The sequence below is a fragment of the Bombus bifarius genome, unplaced genomic scaffold (assembly GCF_011952205.1).
Source record: "Bombus bifarius isolate JDL3187 unplaced genomic scaffold, Bbif_JDL3187 scf7180000007990, whole genome shotgun sequence".
Taxonomy (NCBI): domain Eukaryota; kingdom Metazoa; phylum Arthropoda; class Insecta; order Hymenoptera; family Apidae; genus Bombus; species Bombus bifarius.
Genome location: NW_022884371.1, coordinates 2,430,539 through 2,451,294, shown reverse-complemented (window position 1 = coordinate 2,451,294; position 20,756 = coordinate 2,430,539). Strand labels below are relative to the sequence as shown.

The following is a 20,756-nucleotide window of genomic DNA, read 5'->3' as shown; positions in this document are numbered from 1 at the left end:
TGAACGATTCGTAGATAACGTTATTTAACGTTATTCAGCAGCAAGGAGAACAAAATGGAAGCCACGCGGTTTCGCGTTTCATCCAATTATCGACTCTCGTCGACATTGCGTGCTTTCTTCCGTTTACGTTACCAGAGATTGCGTCTGATCGTTACTAAATACCTTTACAAAGACTTCCGTCTGCTATGCGCTCTTTGCAGTTACCTTTACCGTGAAATTTGCAACTTGAAAAGTTTCGCGAACTTTTTATTCGATAAAGCAAAAAGAGGAACTATTCGAGAAATTACGATTTACGAACTCATCTGACGAAGTTTAGTTATTTACGTTGTAAATTGCTCACAGCTCTCGCAGCTTCGGCTCTACTTTTAGTTTATTAAGTTTCTCGGGTTCTCTTCCGCATAAAGACTTAAGTTTTCTGGACGATACTCAACAACCGTTCTTCCTCGCATGTATTAAAAATTTTGAATCAGTTTCTAACATTGTTGATGGAAGCCGGAAGTCTTCCGTTGGAGCGAAGTAAAAAATTCCTGTTTCTAAAAAAGTTAAAATGAAGTTACGCGAGTTGATGTTACGCGGTCCACGTTTCAGAAAAAGTTTCACAATATATTTTTTGCGTTGCTGACAAGTTTAGAAGAAAAAGAAGCATAGATTGTGTGAAACTTCGCGCGAAAAACCGGAAATCGATCGGCTGTGACGATTTTGGCGACGTCTACCGGCACATTTTCGAGCCAAATTTCTCTTACGCTGCTAATATCAACATTCGATATGGTTTCTTTTATAAGAGAAACAGACACGTATTTTCTTCGTAAAAGACAAACTGCACGAATCCAACATGGGACGATAACTATTTATGGGAAATAAAGTGTACACCCGCTGTGACTTCAACATATTTTATTTCACTTCACATACGATTACAATCTTTTCAATGGAAATAATTTCGCGTATAACATCTCTCGAATCTCATGGAATTTTAATCAACGTATTGCAGCAATTAATTTAGTACGAAACAAAAAGTTCGAAAATCATTTTTACAATAATAAACGATCAATAATAAATGAAGATTAGAACATTAAAGTTAATGATCTGAAAGACACGATTTTGGATCACTATAAAAGAAATAAAATTAAATCCTTTTCCATTTGAGCTCGTATGCTTAAATAGGGAGTGTGAAATGAAAAGCCAGAAATCACAGAATCTCAGAGAAATAACAGATAAGGTGGATGTTCTCTGAGAGTATACAGTTGCCTGGGCTTCTCACGTCCCCTGCTTAAGTACAATAGATATAATATATTTCATGTAATAACGTAAACAAGATGTTTTTGTACAAATATCCCTTATATAAATATGGTGCTTGTCTGACGGCTAGGCACAAATTTCGTGACTTGCGTGTCTCAATCATTTTTTCTTTCGCCTTTTTTTTGATATTTTTCTATTTTTTCTTTTTTTTTTTTTTTTTGACTAGACACAGCCCCACCGTAAGTATATTTTAGGCTAGCAAAGTCGACTGATCAGTAAACGAAAATAATCACGTAATTACAGAGACGGACGATGGACATACGCACAAGACATCGATTAGGGACGATCATCCAACATTAATATCGTTTCAATTTGCATTCTTTTTTTTTCATCTTTTTTATCTGTTATCTTTTCTGAAAAATATGGTCTTCGCGACGTTCGTCATAGGCAATCTAAAGTCCAATGCGGATGAATGTGCTTACAAGGATAAAAACTCGAGTCTCAAGGTACTTTCGATTAGTTCTTTCTTATGCGCTAAATGTTTCGCTGTTTTAATTTCTTAGAATCATCGTCCCGTCCAGAAAAGGTTTAATTGAGAGCAGAAAGGCTCCTTTATCGTTTTATCCCTACAACCTCGACAAAATTCTTTTCTATCTAAAATTGTTTCGTTGGCTATGAGAAAGTTTCCGCATCTATCGCCGTAGTTCATCGACCAAACATGGACCGTTCGTTTCAAATCGATCAATACCCTCAAACTTCACACGAGATGTGGTCCGAAATCTTGATTAGGAACACCAATAATTTCTCAGAAACGGACGTTCGCTTCACAGCATCCGATATTATCCTCCGAACAAGACGAAGGCTACGGATTTCTTAACCAATACGATACAAATACCCTGAATCCGGAAGCTAAAGTTTAAAGCGATGAATATCGAAAGGTACCAGCTCTTTTCGTCAAATATTTTCTCCCGCGAGATCGATAACTTTGTAATAAGAATATCCTCTTGTAATAATATAATATATTATAATATAATATAATATAATATATTATAATATAATATAATATAATATATTATAATATAATATAATATAGTAATATAAAGGATAAGGATAAGTAATATAAAGGATATAAAGAAATAAGAATAAGTAGAATATTACGATTAAGTACAATGACAATAGAACAAATCAAATCCTGGTAATAATTTTCTGAAAAGTCCTCTCTGTAGGACCTCCGAACAAAACGTCTTACAAAAACATTTCCGCCTGTCATAGTAAAGAGATATCTTTATTACAAAATTAATTTGTTAAAAGGAGAAGGTACTGATCGAAAAGCAGCTTTCTAGATTCGCATTTCGAGATCCATCTACACGATCGTCTGTCGTTGCCTTTCTTATCGAGTGTTATCTGTCGTATTCGTATCCAGGGTTGGTGAACACCGTCGCCTTCAACGTGATGGAGGGCGGTTGTGACAACGAACTGTTCCTAGCTACCCAATTGTTTATAATTTCATTCCTTCTGTGCCTCCATAGTTTATGGAGAATGAGAGAGACTTTGGTGTGGTACGCTGAACAAATTGATCCCCTGGCAAGTGCATCTTTGGGGCATTGACGACACTTGAGCAAATTTCTTCTGTTCTGTTGATTTCGATACCTAGCTTTCATATCTATCAAGGTGATAGCCCTGGATGGACACTTCTTTACAGGACTGGATGTCGTTTCTTCTAGTTTCTTGTCCTGGTTCTCCCCCTCAGAACAAGTTGAGTCCTCGTCATCGAACTCCTGGACCCCTGTCACCTTTCTGGGCTGTCTCTGCTTCCTCGGTCGCCTCTCGTGCGGTTTGCTCAGCATGTTTCTTAGCCAAGGTAACTCATACGGCTCCGTGGCTGACTGTCCCTTGCTCGCTTCGGGTACGGCTCGGTAGCTGTGCGCAAAATCACGATTAAGTAAAGTAGAAGTAGAGTCACGACTGGAACAACCGGTGCACGGTTCGTCGTGTACATGACGGTTGTCGTGTTGCTCGACGTTCGACGAGCATACGGCGTAAAACGAAACGAGGTCGCGTCTCAGTATCTCGGTTTCATGGTGATCGACGATCTGGTTGGCGTCGTGTTGACGATGGCGACGACGATGGTCGTGGTCGCGGCCGTGCTCGTGCCAGCTCGACCGCCTCTCCTCCTCCAAGGTCGGGTACGCCATTGTCGCTGCAGTTGCAGGGGAGTTTACCATCTCGTGGCTGCAACCACCGCGGCACTGTTCCATAAGTTACGTTCGCGTCATTTTTCTACCAACGAACGAGCGCTCGTCGACCGTGCGACGAGAAGGCAAGAAACATTTTTCTTTTCTTTTTTGGTTTTTTTTTTGTTGTTGCTTTGTTTATTTATTTTTTAAAGAAGAAAAGTATAAGAGACAGTGACAACGAGAGAAGAACAGACAACGAAAGTGAAGCACGGGAACGTGCACGACACCGCGTGTCCTGGCGACACCGAAAGCAAACAAACGAAGCGTGCACACGGCGCGAAAGAAAAAAACTAAAAAATGACGCTGCAACGTAACAGAAAATGGAGAGGTAGGAGGGCGGGCGAAATGGTGAAGAGCAGTTTCAGTGGCAGATTGTAATCTTTTTGTTCAAAATCGATCTATAAATTTTACAAACGACTTTTGTTTAGCAGACAATAGTTGTTGAGAGATGGTCTACCCTTTTGAAATTCGTAGGAATTTATGTTGCAGAACGATTCAATCTACCACTGAATAACGTCGACCTGGTACAATGGGCGAATATAGAACGTAATATAAAAAAAAAAGCAAGCGCAGGAATGGCACTCGCAACTTACGAGCACACACGACGTCGCTAATGTTCGTTTAGGTATTTATTAGTAAAAGTACTTTAAGGCGTTAAACGACAAACTTTAATTTGCTACAAATTCGATTTCCACTGTCAGAATATGTATTGAGTAGATTAAACGAATTACTTGATATCTAGTTCTCAACTGAGCACTCTGGCACAATTGAATTAATATATTATTAGTGACATTATACGAGTCACAAATTATCTGACTATCCTATTTGATAAAAGATTATAAGACTGTAAAGGAGATCTACAATTTTTAGCTTGGAAATTTTGATTGATTATTGTGCGAGAAGTATCCTGATATCTTTGGTCATGGGTAACTACGGCGATCTATCTTTAATTTGGACCACGTAGTTCAATAAAAAACTCTGTACGAATGACTGGAAAACCGAATCGATAAAGTCCATAATGTAAAAATGTATATTTAATATCAAAATGTACGTATTTTATGTTTTATCAATTTAAAAAAAGGTGGTGTATAATTAGGTTTCTGTATACTTCAATTATTCTCGTTATATAAAACATAGAATTCAATGCAAAATTCAATCTTCCCAAAATTAAATAACATAACCCAAACTAAAATAAATTACTATCTATAGCCTAATAATACCGATCTTGCAAATAATAATATAGCGGATAATACCGAAATTACAAATTCCAACAGTGGACATCAAATCTACATTTCTCTCTAAAGATTCAGATATTAGCTAATAGAAACTGGCGTAAAATCTCGTTGTAAAGATTCATGCTATTCGACATACAGATTCCCGATTAAAAAACATCAAAAACTAGCATGTTTTGTCTGTCGTACGGGACAAACGAGCAAACGAATTCGAATTTACGAGCGGAGTTAGCTTCGCCGATCTCTGTGCGCCAACGAGCGAATCACGGACGGGCAAAAACAAAAACGAATAAAATAGCTTAGGAGCGTGGGAATCAGAAGGTTAGCGAGATGCTTACCCGAGTATCGTTGTCGGTGGTATCACAGTGGTAGCAGGTGCGATGGCTGGAGCTGGAGCTGGAAAAACTGGTGGACCAGGTGGTGGCCGTCCTCCTCCTGCGGGACTGTAAATTCGATAATTAACCATGTATAAAGCACATATTACAGCGAATTGCAATATTATTATTCAATGAATAAATCGTAATACGATCATAATTTCAAAATGTAAGCCAAGTGAAACAAACAATTATCCGATCCAACAACGTTGTGCAGAAACTTACGAGAGCCTTTGAACACTTTTAGAAACATTTTATGAATATATTATGTACGTTAAGCGAAACAATTTGAAATTTCATAAACATTATAACGATACCTAACGAGTATAATTATATATAGGTAACGTTTGCAACAAATCTGAAAATGTGCATCAGATTAATTTCTACTGGTGCGCGAAAGCTTTTCGTTTGCAGTTATCTTCCATAGAAAAATAAAATAACAACCAATCCTCCAAAACATTTTTAACCACATCATTTTTTAGTCAATATAATCGAACAATTATGGGAAATATTTAAATACTTTCGTGAACCACTGTTCATCGATTGAATAGAAGGAGGTGCAGTAATAAACTGCTGGACGAAAATGATTAATGACGAGAGTTTGCACCAAAACGTGGTATAATATACGAAACCAGCGGCGAACAGATACGGATAAACAAAATTCACATCTTTCCTCTTCAGCGATCGGTCGAATCCCAATTAATTCGTAACTCATCGTGATCGATATATACGTAATACTTTTCTCTAATTTCTGTTAGCGGAACGGTTTTGTGTAAAGATGGCTAACGAACTAGAGAAACGGGGCAGGGAATCGAAGTTTAAATCCGGCTCGACCGCTCGTTACACACTTGCTTTCCCACGGGACGCGACCGGAAAAGTAACGAGAGCGCGGATTAATCGCGTCCGATCGGCTTCCAATTAAATCGTTTTAATGAATTTCCCGGTTCTCGTGTGTCGTGGCAAAACCTCTAAACTAAACAGACCAGCGCACTGCGGTTCGATGAGTTTTACAGGGCGGAAGATGCACGAGAAACCGTCCGATCCGGATTCGTTTAACAGCGCGTGAAGAAAAATGTTGCGCGAATTTTCGAAGTTCGGATCGAATCGTGTGAATCGCGTTTTCGTATGGTTCGACACGACTTTCTGGGCGATTGGAACCAAATGAGTTGGAAGATGAAGCAAAGAATGAGTTTGTAGAGCAGTATGTCGAATTTATATATTGTAGAGATTATGTGAAATTCTTTAAGTGTGCCTGTAATAAGAATGTTGTTCAGGCCGATTATTGAAAATATAATTGATACGTGTGAATAATTTCCTGAAATATGTAAATACGCTCTACGTCTTATAATTATAAAACCATAGCAAATTTTCAACTCTACGAGGATACAGTGCAGCAAAATCTGTGATACTAGAAGTATGCAAAGTCGAATAGTCAAATTTGTAAATCGCTATCGTTACTATTTCATTTATATAATATCTTTTTCCAGTGAGTATAATCTATCCTTTTTGGGAAGAAAAAGATAAATTGTTTCTCATAATCAAGTTTTTAGGTGATTTCGTAGTCATAAGATGCAACGTAGATCGTCCACGTATAAAGTCTTAGTCAATTGAAGAATTTCACTGATATGAATGGCTATCAAGTAAATCCGATTCATATTTCAAATCAATTAAATATCACAGATCAATTAACACGTTCGTCGCCACGTCGCACATATTCGTGCGACGGGTATACTTCCGTGGGGGCCCCGTCACCAACGTATGGTGACGCTCTTCTTGTTCGAGTTCGTCGCCCAGCGTGTTTCGGCTATGTTTCCTGCGGGACCCAAATCCGACTGTGGCTTCCTCAATATTCGAACTCGATGAAATTCTATTTATAATTTTTTTTCTAAAATTCACTACTTCGTCATCACTACTCTACTCACTTTCAAATATATTTTCACACTGTCTACTGAACATTCTCGACTAAATCGAAGATCTGAGATATCTGCCATGAGATCCCTCGGAATACTCTAGCTGGAAAGTTTATCGCTTTCTCCATTTCAGAACTAAATATATTTGTCGGAGATGAAAGGACATCGGGATTTCCCATCTGGAATGTTGGGAAAAACCCCAATACCCTAGTCCAGACTTTTACTATAGCTACACTTAAGTAATAAAAATAAGAAATAGTTTTAATGTTCCAATCTGGCTTTATGACGATGTGTTCGGGCTCGAAGTGCCATAGTGGGTCACTGGACGTAGCCACGGTCGGATTTGGGCCCCGCAGGAAACATAGCTGAAACACGCTGGGCGACGAACGTGTTAAATAGATGTACTTCTATAACATTCTAAAAATATTTCCTTCTTAATTATCTATTTTATCAACATATCTCAGCACCTATCCAACAACTCAAAATCAACAACTTTTCTCGTAAATCATCCTTCATACTTTTCTAATCCATTATCTCTCATAAACAAATCTCGATTACTGCATCACACGGATAACGGTTAACACAATTAGGACATCAATTACTGCATAATACGTTAACGAAACAGATAGAAACACATTCTTACTGCAAAGGTTGTTGATGGCGATTAGTAGGCGGTGGTGTAGCTTGAGTAGTAGAGGTCGCGGGTGCGTTAGCACTGCTGACACGATGTACATGCAGCTGGTGCATCTGTAATTGGGCCGCATCTTCGCCAAGGAAAGAGCACCTTGAGCATTGCCGTCTGTTGTGCACCTTGAGCACGTGGGTGGCTAGGCGTTCGGCACGCGCCGCTTTATACTCGCAAAGGGTGCATGCAAACGGCTTCAAATGTGTGTTTAGATGCCGTTTCAAACACCAGTTGTCCACACCGCTCCAGGAACAGTAGCAGCAAGTGTACCTAAAATCGATGACTGTGTTAATCGGTTGTTAAGTCAGCCTATTGATTCGAACGAAACAATCTATTCACCTGAGCTCTACAGGAAATTACTCCAGCCATTAATAAGAACAACAAATTTCTTATATTACATAATCAATAAAAATGAACGATTTCTAGCCACAATTTTAAAAGAGTATTTTTCTATCATTGATAAGAATGCGTTATATTATTTAAAACGAATAATCTTTAGTGTCAATTCCAAGAGAAAATATATTGACAAGAAGAATTATCCTATTAAAAGACGAAAAACTTTAGGCTGCATTTAAGAAATAAAGTCCTTCAATTATTAGGAAAATCTTCAATTATTTATTTTTCTTGTCCAACTCCTATATGTACTATAAAATCATCAAATTTTCCAAAGAAATCTCACCTTCGTTCCTGAGCACCTTTAGAGCTTCCCTTAAGATGGCTCTTGCTGTTACATCCACCATTCTGTACTCTTCTTCCAGTGGCGCAGTTCGCTGCATCAGGTTGCATAATACCCGGAGCAGGCATCGATGTTCCTTGATAAATTCCCCCCGCGTTAGTAGCTGTATTATTGCCAGTATTCGGCTGCAACTGGTAATTTTTGTTATTATTAAATCCTGACGAGTAATTTGTGTGCTGTTGCTGCGGTTGGCCATTCGTATTCACATTTCCGGTATTCGCGGTTCCTGCTTCTTGTTGGAGAGGCTTTGGTGGACTGGATCCAGCTGGTCTGCGTATCCTTGATAACTCGTAACCGTGCTCGCGATGCATCCTTAAGAAATGCTTTTTCACATGATCAGCGCGGTTGAATGGTTTGTAACAGATATAGCAATGGAACGGTTTTTCCTCCCGGTGGATATTTTCGTGTCGTGTGTACAGATCGCGGCGATCCGTTCCATAAGGACAATATGGACAGCTATACCGCTTCACGCTCGGTGTCACTGTCACTGAAGACATCGTGGTGGTGTTCTGTGGAATTAATAAAATTTGAACACTACTTGTTAATTAACTGAGTTACTATCGAGTCGAGAGAAGATTTCATCTTATCGTCACGACAATGGATTTTAGATATGTAATTTTTGCAGTCGCTAGAATTAAGCAGACACTTCTTTAAAAAATTAATATTATTTGCTGAAACTTTCGAAAACTTAATTACTGACACGCAATTGTAAACAGAATCACTGTAGTGGTACCGGCAGTTTTTCATGAATATCTCGGAAACTAAGTGAGTCCACCCCTCGCGTGTATAGAGAAAAGTTATCAGAATAGAGTCATTTATGCATAATATACAATACATTTTGGTACATGTCAACCTTTTATACCTCATCCCGGAATATAGAATATTATCGGAGTAAATATAATTTAGAATTCTATAGGATTGTATAGACTGTAAGATATTTAACACTAAACCTACCGACATTTCGTGTATACCTATCCTTACCGTGTGCGGTCAAAATGATCGGTGATTAAAGAAGTAATAGTTTTTATGATTTAACTTAGATAATGGTTAATTTATCACTAAATGTATATAAAATGATGAACTTTCATAAAATTTTGTTCAAATTTACTTTTGTTTAATTTCAATTATAGACTTAAATGGAATTATACTTTTATTTATATAGAGATATATCTTATTCAACTTCGCTGCATTTTTTACAAATTATCTTATTATCAAATGTACATTTGCCGCATAAATATTTCCCGCATCTTAAACAAATTTGACCTTAAGGTAGCCTTTTCTTTGTACTGATTGCATTTATTTTAAGAATAACTAAAATATTTTGTCGAACAGTCAAAATGACCGCTCATGGTAGGTAAGGCAGAGTACAAATTTTTCTCAGAAAATAAAAGAGCAAACTAAAAGTAAATACCGAAAAATATATTGTATTGTATGTTTTAGGAAAAGTAAAAAATTATGAAGCGATATGATAAAGTTTAAATATGGTTTAGTTTGTGTAGAAATTCGAGAGCGGTCAATTTGACCGCCACTGGTATGTTTAATGTTAATTGTGTTACAGAAAAATTTTACGTGATAGAAATAAACTATGCTCACTCATTTGACTTCAAGGATTTGAGAATAACCATGAACAGAGACATACCTGATGCAAATGTTGTGGTGCAGGAGCTGATGGTAATTCTTGTAACAGAAAGGTGGAGGTGACAGGTAAAAGTGCTGCAGGCACTGTTTGCGTTTCCTGAGTTCTCCTGGATGGTGGTGCCACACGTTCTACTCGTTCACGCAGCCTTTCCAGATAGGAAATCACATCCTCCACTTTTAATTCTTCGGACTGTCGATAATCCTGTGAGGGCGAATGATGTCTGTTTCTGCTATCGTCTCCAAGAATCCTTGACGAGTGAAGTTCCATGAAATGTTCAGCTACATCCCGTGGTCCACCTCCCATCAAATCACCTGGAGAAATAACGTCATTCGTAAATTTATCCGTTAGTCCAGAATATCGGCCTAGCCAATGAATGACCTGATCTGGTAAAAGTAACTCCAGAAACTTTTTGTTTCTTTAATTTATGGTAATAAACTTCTGTAAAATATATCTATGCCTTTATTACTTCAATTTGCACAGAAGATACGATAGTATACACCCTTTGATAGTATCGCGAAACTTCGTCAAACACCGCCAAACACCGCCAAACACCGTCAAACACCGTCAAACACCGTCAAACACCGTCAAACACCAATCAAATGTTTTCAAATATCGTCAAACGTTGTAAAACGTCTTCAAACGTTGTAAGCGTCTTCCAGCGTCGTCAAAGTGTTAAACGGCGTCGAAGGCGACGATCACTCACGAACTCAAACTCCGTAATGAACGGACGTTGAACCACCCGAAAAGCCATAAGCCCAAGAAAATGGGCAAAAGACGGTAAGACGGGGGGGGGAGGGGGGAGAGAGGGTCAGTACTGTTCACGAGAAACTTTCCATTTGCAAGGGACAGTCACGAAATCCGTAACTCAGGTATTACTAAGGAAACATAGTACGTCATATAGTATTCGTATTGGAGAAGGAACTAAATATCCCCATAAACAGCGAATTGCGTTCACGCATTGTTTATACAGGATGGTTGGTAACTGGTGGTACAAGCGGAAAGTACAAGCGGTGGTACAATAAACATTTTTCGTTTGAGGCTTTGTTTTCGAGAAAATCAACTTTGAATGTTCGCTCAGTACGCGTGCACTTTATCACGTCTCGTTATAACGGATCTCACTATAGATCGTTGTCTCGATGGAAAGATTAAAAAAAAAAATTCTTATTCCATATTTTCGACTTCTTTTTTAGAGTAGAATCACCCCCTTTCCTCTTGTACCACTAGTTACCAACCACCCTGTATATTGAACTCTGTGTCGATTTGTGTATCTAGCCGTGCCGTCGTGCTCGGTGACCTATTATATACATAGCGTTACATGTTTTTATATAGCTCATGTTGTCCTCGATAACCGACGTCATTCTAATAATTAGGCAAATAAAGAAATGAATTGTATTGATGACTATAAATTCTTACGAATTCTATAATGTTCATAATATTTATGAGTCCCTAACTCTATTAATAACTAATATGTATGGGGAGGAATATCTAAAATCTATAAATCAAATTTATCAAATAACCTATATCCCCTCTAGCATTTTTAAAAAAATTTTATTTTATGTTTTATATCTAAGATAAGACAGTTTAAACAGAAGTGGTGCAATTTTTTAAAATTTTACTAGATGTATTATACGAACCGCATTCGTAGCACCTCCATGTCGCTTTTCCAGCGTGATAAGCAGCAATACGACTTCCATCGGTGCCTTTCAAAGGCTCCTCTTCGCAAGTCCAGTTTCCATCATCACTATCGGTCCCGTTTCCGGTATCCTCTTCGGTCTTGTACGATACAGAAGTTTCGAACTCGTTCTGAACGCTTGAGGCTATGATAAACGAAGATAATAAGCTACATTCTCTTTTGCTATTTTATTTTACAGAATACCAAAGCATCTTTTGTTTTCTGCGGGAGCATCATTACGTTTTATGGATTTAAATATTAAAATATAAAATAACGATCTCGATGCACCGAAGCAAAAAAGCGTGCTACGTTTGAAGTATTTATGGTACCCCGCTGGGGGTAGCCACCTACATGATAATCAAACAGCCAAAACAATTCTACCAAATGTCCAAATTGGACAAATTGTGAATGTAAACAACTAAAAAAAAAAAAAAAAACGTTTGAAGTATACCGTAATCCTCCAGAAATATTTATCTTGCTTCAATTAATATTGCAATACTTGCAATTACTCCTTACTTTCATTAACCTTTACTGCGATAGTATATGCAAACCGTTAAACTTGAATTTTAAAGGCACGCTTTAATATTTATACTCAATTTGAAAATTATTACCTCTTCTTTAAAATATGATACACGCCTCATTAATAAAAATATCGATTCCTTTACCGTAGTGATACATGTTAATCTAAACCCTTAATATAAACCTTTAAGCTTGAGAGAGTTTTCAAAGAGCATACTGTATAGTATTTCTAGTTTATTTGAAGACTTAGTTTTCTGTTTAAAATGCAGTACACAGTTCAATAGAAGATACTTAAAATTTTCTACCGCAGTAACACATACACAAGTTATTAAATCTATCATTTTAAAGGACACATAAATATCTTTAAATTCACTTACTTCTATGATCAGGATCTTCACCGTACAATTTTCTGGTTATTTCCTTAAACATATCTTCGTAGCAGTCGAGCCTGCTAATTCCTGCACCGCTACCCTCCATCTTTCCAGTCCCCGCCGGTCACCCCCTATCCTTGGAACAATAAACCTTCGCCTACCTGCGAACCGAAAGATGCCCGTAAGCCGGGTTGTAACTAATAATTCCTCTTCCAAATGTATTTTCCTCCCGAATTTTAAAAGGTTGGGTTCCTCCCTTTTCATACTTGGACACTTACAGACCCACCTTCACCCATCGTTATTGCTTTCGTGCTTTCTCTCCTGCCTTTCCTTTTCCGGTACTCGTTTAAAGATATGTCTTTTTTTAGAATCGCTCGCACAGTGATGTATCGACGAAGGGAGCTAATTGACTCATTGAAGCTTAATGAAATCTTGCCAAAGCGTTGCCCCTAATCGTCCACAAGATTTAATCTTTCCGCTGGCCGGCTTGAATGGCACATTTATATAGAGAACGGGAGTTTGTCGGTACTAAGTGCGATTCAAAGAAAACGGAGGAGATTGGTGATAATTTGCCGAATATTCTAGCGCGAGAATAACGAATATAGTTTTTTGAGATACTGTTCTGGATTTTGAACATCTGCAGGAATTATATTATCAAAAAAGAAAGAAAAGAAAAAAAGGAGAAAAAGAACTGAAAACTAAAGTTTGAATAGAGTTAATTTTTCTTGATGCTAAGTGGTGTCATATTATTGACTGTCTCTGTTTTATGAGGGGGGCCGAGAATGGTAAATGAAATGTCGTTTTCGCCGAGCGTTCAATTCTTCGGAAATTCTTAACGTCGAAACTGTTTGTAGAAGGAAAGATATATAACGCAAGAATTTGACGGTCGGATATTAAGTTTCTACGTACAAACATACCCGGTCGCTGCCTCTAAACTCTTCGACAAATTGGAAACGTGAGAATAAAAAGCTGCATTTCCTATTAAGTACGAAAATTACTTTCTGTTTAACGAACCATCTATTTGACAGTAATTTAAATCACAAATTGAAGAAACTTTGAATAAAAATCTCAACGATGATAAACAAATATTAATACTATAATTTCATACTGTGTAACAGAATTTAGTTTTGTATAGTGTAATCATTCTATATCATCGCCGTTAATGACCACAATTGTGAAGGTTGCAAAAAACAATTGCTGTGCGAATCTAGAGGACGATTTTGTTTTTAGAAGACGTGATCGCTTCCGCGTCATCGACTTTTCCCCTATCTTCTTATCTTGTATATATTCAGCTGCAACGCTGCCGACTAAAACATCTTATTCCCTAAAGCCGCCTTCTATCTTCGTGTACCTGAAAAATCGATTCACCCCGGTCAGAAAACGTTAAGAACAACTCGGGGTTCTCGGTGAAGCCGACCTGACGGGCGCTTAAGCCACGTACATACCTACGAAAATGCTTCGTAATGCAATCTCATCGGTAATTGAGAACGATACAATGTTATACGTAATGATAGATGTCTCATTCTAATGCGCTTTGATTTCTTATAACAAGTTTTTAGTTATGTACCTTCTGCTCTGTGGACGAAGAAAGAGTCACTGACAAGGAATCATTAGACTAAACCGCGTTCGCGCTTGATAAAAGTTTCATGTTGATTTGTATTTAAGATATTTGAATTTAAGATACACTATATTGACCATAGAAAAATAATAAAAAATAAATAAAAAGATATTGTTCAAAATTATACTTTCTATTCTATTCTATTTTCTCCGTATCTCTTTCTTGCTCCAGGAAGCAAAGAGTTTCGAATATTTAACTTAAAGAAAGGTTGTATGATATAGTAGTGATATTCATAAGTTTCACAGAAATCTTCCAGACTTTTGAAATCTTAGAACAGTAACAAATATTAGGAAAAATTCCAGAAAAATTCTACGATATTTATTAATGTCTCTATTATATTATACAAATCTTCTCTTAACTGAAATATTTGAAACTTTCCCAAGAGAAATACAAATCCAAAAGAAATAAATTAAAAAGTGAAATGTTCCTTTAAATTCGCGTATTACTCTCAGAGTATTAAAACTAAACATATAATTTTGCAACACGTTGTACAAAAATTAATAAGATTCTATCGTCTATCTTAGACATTTTTAATCACTTTGCCAACGTGTACTAGGCTTAAGGCAATCGCAGCGTTCGATCGTCAAGCGCAAACGAGGCAATGGCAACGTAATAGCAATTCCAAGCTGAAAGAGATTCTGGCCGCGTACGAACGTAAATACAGGGCTAATGTGTGCTAGGAAATCGCGGCTGGTGTTCCATCACGATGACAGGAACCGGTGGTGACGCGAAACTCTGTATCGGAAGCGTTAACGACTTCTCTCCCTGGAGGTAGACGCCGCGATGGAATTAGAATCGAGGCTGTTATGGCCCGTTTAGAAGCACTGATCGTCGTTACGGATCTTCAATTAAGGGCACTTTGAAATCAAGCATGCAGAATAATTATTTTATTCGCACTATACAAGCGTTTTGAAAACTGATGACTAGGCTGCAGAATATTTATGGATTTATGGGAAATTTGTAAATACAAATGCGTATAGAATGCGCATATTACACAGAAATATATGTTGTGAAATACTGAAAATGCAATATGTAATAGACAAAATATTTTTCTGTCCAAGTTCGATCTTGTAAGTAATTTAAGTAAGGAAATACGAATTTCCATAAATATCGTAGTCTAGTGAAGAGACTGTGGGGAATGAATTTTACGATTCAACAATTTTCAAACGAATAGAATCTTCGTTTTTCACTTTCAAAGGATAATTTACCACGAAAAATGCGATCTTCCACGTGAAAGAATCTTTCACGTGTTTGCGCAACTTCCAGGCGTTTTGAAACTAAACATTCTGACGTAATATTCCAGTAAACTTTTTAATCGCATATCTGTATTTAAAGAGCGGCGGATACTTAAGAGGCGCGTGAGAGAATATTGTTTGTCAAATTCCGAAAGATAATTTACGAGGAAAAATGGAATTCTTCACGTGATAGAATTTTTAATGTTCTCACCAATCGTTGAATGGTTCTACGAAGATAAATGAAAAATTCTGAGGAAAGGCCACGAAGTTAAATACTCTGGTAAATTGTTTAATGCCTATTCTCTTCATTTTCCGAATGTTTTCAGAAAGTAAGAAACCCTCGAGAGTTGGAGCATGTTGGAAAAGCACTCGGCAGGTCGTGATGTCCTTTGAAAGCGAACCACAATGAATAAAAAAGGATCGAGGAGCAATTGCGAACGTGCTTCGAGGATCTCGAGAAACTGGATCGAAGTTAAGACCACTTTACAATTTGCTGAAGCGTGAGCAGTCTTAACTCTTCTTCCCGGTGTATCTCGAGGGGATGAAAGGAGAATGAAAAATCCGCCTTCGTGTTATCGGCTGCTAAATATTCATGAACCGGGAAATCTTTCGCCTTTGAACCGAGTTACAATTTAGAAGGCTGACTAAAAAGAGTTATCGATTTTCACTTAGAAGTGGAACAAGAGTGAAACCTGCCGTCTCGAACTCATTCACGCGACATCAAGGAACAACACTTCCTTTTCGCCCCATTAACGAGCGCGTTTCCCATTCGTGTCTTTCTTCTTTGAAAAACAGCTGATCAAAGGATAAGAATTCCTTCGAAATAAATGAAAAATATGGAAAGAAAAAAGACAAATTAAATTTTAAATCGGAGGCATTCGAAATAAATGCAAAATAAAAAGAGAGAGAAGAAAGATGGAAATTAAATTGAATTATAAAAATAAAAGATGAAAAAGGAAATGAAAATGAAATTTTTAAGAATCCTTTGCCCTGTTTAATGAAATTGCAAACCTTCTAAATTTACATTGAATTTGTAGATACGAACTATTATAAATCTAAGATTTGGAAAAATTGCATTAATAAATCGTAAAAGCTTAAAATTCTATTAACGAATTGTAAAAGTTCAAAATTGTATTCGTTTCTATGCGAGATCTAATATTGTACTAAATAGCGCGTAGAATCCTTAAAACGAAACAAGAAGAATCAAGTGGACAACAATAATTTATTGGACATAAAAATTATTAGCTTGGCTACTACCCTTCAAACACAAAGGAAGGTCTGATCGTCGCAAGGGATCCTTGAAACTAATCGAGCATAAAGACGAGCAGTTCTTCATCGAGCCCTATTGTGAATAATGAAATCCACAACGTCGGGAACAGCTCCTCCAATCTTATAGAACACATTGAAAACGCTTTTGAACGATATAATCACGCTGAGATTCCCATAGCACGTTAATTATTCTAAGTAGGAATCTTCATAGAAGTCCTATGCCACTCTAACTGGCACGGAGAAGGAAAAACTCATCAGCCACATGGTTTACCGAAAGCAAAACTGTTCTAACAGAGGTATTCAGACATTCAACAGACCTCTTTTCTCCCCAATGCAAACAGCTAAACGGCTAGCACCTACTGTTCCCAAGTTTTCGATCTTCCAGTGTCTATTTAAGTGCATACATTAAACGTAGAATTAGTCGAAACTGAATTTGTAATTCAGGTTGAAACCATTTTACGTTTATTAAGAATTAAAAATTTCCTTAACTTTAAGCAAATTTCAACATCGAATCTCAACATCGATATTTCTCATAATACGTTAAATTTAACGATTCTAAAATTAACATTAAACACGTATGTAAAATTGAATTACACATCAAAGATTGAGACTTATATCTGGTCTTCGATTATTAAAAATCATTTTAATGCTTCAAAATATGATCTTACTTATCACAAAATAATGAACCTTCGAACAATAAATAAAGATTGTATTATCAGTTGGGATCGAAACTACCCTTTGAGTATAAAAAGTTATTCCATTGCTCTTTAAAACTATACTATAAAAATTATATTATACCGTAATCACAATTAACCCAACAATTCCTAAAGATAAACTCCGTCATTAACGGAAGAACGATCTCCAATTAATAGCCCCACCCCATAATCGTCCAGAGCGCGAATAAATTACCCATTGCCGAGATCCTAGCGCTTGGAAGCAACGCATTCCAGAAGCAACAAAATCAATCCGTAAGCAACGCGTAACGCGGCTCGTTAACCGGCCAATCGACTCTGGAGGGGGTGAGTGCCCTGTCAATCGAACTGGATCCTACCCTGTTAGAGCATAGATCGATCGATTTCGATCTCCGCGGCGACGTAACTCACTTTTAGGGGATGCAGCGTCCGGAAAGAGGAAGAAGGAGCCTGGTCGCGTATTGATCGAGCCACGGTTGCTGCCGCGTGAAAACTAGGGGGAGAAACAGAGAGGAAGAGATGAGCAGAACAGAGAAAGACAGGGTGCCTCTGGAAACCCCAAGCGACGGTACCATACATACTCACACACAGATCAAACAGTACATATACACACATACGTATACATACGTACGAAATATGTACACATGCATGCTACTCATATATTATGTACACGTGTATAAGAACGCATACTATTCAGTGTATCTCGGTATACGTATTATAAAGGGGTGGTGGCGAGAACGTTCGTGCTGTGTGGAAGGGGTTAGACCGGCGACGAATAAATCAATATTCCCCTCCGGAACGATCGAGGACATGTCCCGAAGGCGACAGATGGCGAGGGTGCCTTGATTCGTGTTCTGCGCCGGTTGAGCACCACTGTCTCCGAAGAAAACCTAAGCTTGGTGGGGAGATGCGGGTGGGTAGAGCATAGGGAGCTGTCGTATATACAACGAGGAACGTTCGAGGGAACGAAGAGCGGAAGAAACGAAAGAAGAGAAAAAGGTTCAGAGGGAGAGAAACGGCATTGGGGAGTGCTGCGATGGAATAAGACAGAGATATGCAAGAGTGGGGAGATTGTCGAATGGTGGGAGTGAAAAGTAGTGGGGGTAGAGAAGGCGCGCGCAGTGTGCCATTCAAATTCATCCGGAAATTATTACCGACTAACCAAGGACGGCGAGCGGGTCTTGGCGTCGGCGCGCGCGCGTGCAACTCCTCCATGCGTACAGGCATACATACGGCGACACACAGGCATTTATAAATATATAGCGGTGTCTGTATAGCACTGTGGAAGATACAGTAGCCGCGCAGGGACACATAGCAACGAAGCGTAGGTGATTTCCCATTACGATCGAAGAAATTCTACTGGTTCGGTTCTGGTCGCCGTGAGAACGTTTCTCGGTGGCCATTGCGTTTCTTCCGCCTCTGGTAGGCCGATCGAAGGCGCGCACACACGTCGAGCGAGCACGCGAGTAATCGTCGCGATCCGGCGAGCGATACACGCACACGCGACGCATGTCGTCTCGCTGTTCTCTTCTCGAGTTCACTCGTACGCGTACCGCGCACCATGATACTAGCGTTAACCACTCGCACGCGAGCCGGCGTTTTCTTCTTTAGAGCGCGTTTTTTCTTAAAGTTGGATCGTGTTAGAATACACCACACAATCGGATAAAGTGTTCGAGCTACCTACACGAGGACAGCGTCGCTATCTTCTCGGCGGCCACGCGTGTAACGTCGTTCCGCGATGCCCACGGTACATGCTTCCTCTCTCGACGCCTGTTCCGCGTCACACTCTTCAAGTCACTCTGTCACTCTCGCTCTCCGATCGATCGCGGCTGGTTCGTACGTTGGTCTGTCCACTCGTTCGATTTGATTCCTCGTAGCACGAGCACAGTACGCACGTTACATACTGATAGAATCGAGGGTCACGCCGTGTACAGTTCAACTCGAGGAAAGTTCTAACTGACACGATGAAAAATCATGAAGAATCGAAGTCCAGGAGTTGTCGATCTCGGTGAGAGTGAAACGAGCGGTAGAAAGAAGGACGGAACGAAAGAAGGAGAGAAAGACGCGGAATGGGGGGGCCTAGAGAGTGTAAGGGAAAAATTGAAGCGCGCGCGAACGAGTTCGCCCGTATGAGAGGAAGAAGAAGAAGAAGACGACGACGGATAACGAAGGTGATGGTGAAGATACGATACGTGTTATAGAGTACTCACTGGATGTTGTTGCGGTGTGACGAGAACCAGCCTTGCCCAGGATGGAAATTCGTTGTTCGAGGAAACGTTGTGCTGGTTCGGTTGCAGGTTGTTTCCTCGACGGCAGTCGGGTGGCGAGTGGGTGGGCAGGCGGGGTGGCAGGCGGACAGAAGTGGGTGGTGCGGGTGGGTTGGGAGCTAGCGGCGTGTGGGTGGTGGGAGTGGGGTGAGGGAACCCAATACCACCCTCCTCGCCCATTCAATCCTGCAGTATTAGGGGGAGCAGTCGAGCCTGTTCCCTCCCCTCCCTCCCTCCCTTCCTCCCACCCTCTTCGTCACTCTCTCTCTTTCTGTCTTTCTCACTCAGCACATATCCAGCACAGGCAGAGAAACGTCTAGGACGACGAGGATGATGTCGGAGTCGACGACGGATCGTTGTACGCGTGTTGGTGCATACTCTCGACGCTGTATGGAGGTGTTCACGCATGTGTGCGTGCCTCTGTGGTCGCAGTGCCTCACAGTGTCGGCCTGTCTCTTCCTTCTTCGCTACACTCACACGCACGCACGCACACTAAGAACCGAAGCGAACCTCCCTACACGTGTTCACAACGAAGCAGTCAGCCGGTCGAGGGGCGGATTCGCTGGGGTGGGAGGAGAATTTACGGAGGCCCTTCCGAGGTCCTTGTCGAGAAAACCATTACTTGGAAGGGTCTGGAACATTGGGTCTCATGCAGGTCCGTATTTTCGAAACGACAGAGGATCCGTTGAATTGAGAAAGTTGCAGGAGAAGGGTGACGGAAGTTGCTTGCCGGAAGTTCGTATCCTTGGAACGAGGGTGCTCTGCTCGCTTTCGTATGGGTTGTGGAAGGCTCGTATCGTTTCCGGATGGATATCGTGAAAAAATTTTGGCAGAACCCATCTTTTAATTAGAAGAAAGATTCCGTAATTTGCAGCAGGGTAGAAAGGTCGTGGGTGGATGATAGAGCAGATTTGTTCAGATTGGAAATGATTATTTTTAACAATGAGGAAAGAGAATGACTATAATAGAAGAGAAACTGTGGAATTCGTTCCGCTATAAATACTATTTTTTGAGATAGCTTTTATAAGAAATATAGGTAAATTAAAGGTTACAGGGTGGAAGAT

The 20,756-nt window shown here is 39.3% G+C and overlaps 1 protein-coding gene across 5 annotated transcripts; it reads right to left on the bottom strand.

Moving 5' to 3' along the window:
* Window positions 1-2,436: 2,436 nt before the first annotated feature.
* On the bottom strand, window positions 2,437-20,138 carry LOC117205375. 5 transcript variants are annotated; one of them, XM_033443709.1, is made up of 8 exons: window positions 19,636-20,138; window positions 12,618-12,772; window positions 11,684-11,866; window positions 10,050-10,360; window positions 8,354-8,919; window positions 7,633-7,944; window positions 5,044-5,148; window positions 2,437-3,468 (listed from the first exon to the last, which is right to left on the bottom strand). In XM_033443709.1, the coding sequence occupies exons 2-8, from the start codon at window positions 12,715-12,717 to the stop codon at window positions 2,637-2,639; spliced, it is 2,409 nt and encodes an 802-aa protein (XP_033299600.1). In that variant the 5' UTR covers window positions 12,718-12,772; window positions 19,636-20,138; the 3' UTR covers window positions 2,437-2,636. The 5 variants fall into 5 exon arrangements, with proteins under 5 accessions (XP_033299600.1, XP_033299605.1, XP_033299602.1 ...); XM_033443714.1 differs by having other exon boundaries at window positions 2,437-3,156; window positions 19,636-20,137; XM_033443711.1 differs by lacking the exon at window positions 19,636-20,138 and adding an exon at window positions 18,580-19,566.
* Between the last annotated feature and the right edge of the window lie 618 nt (window positions 20,139-20,756).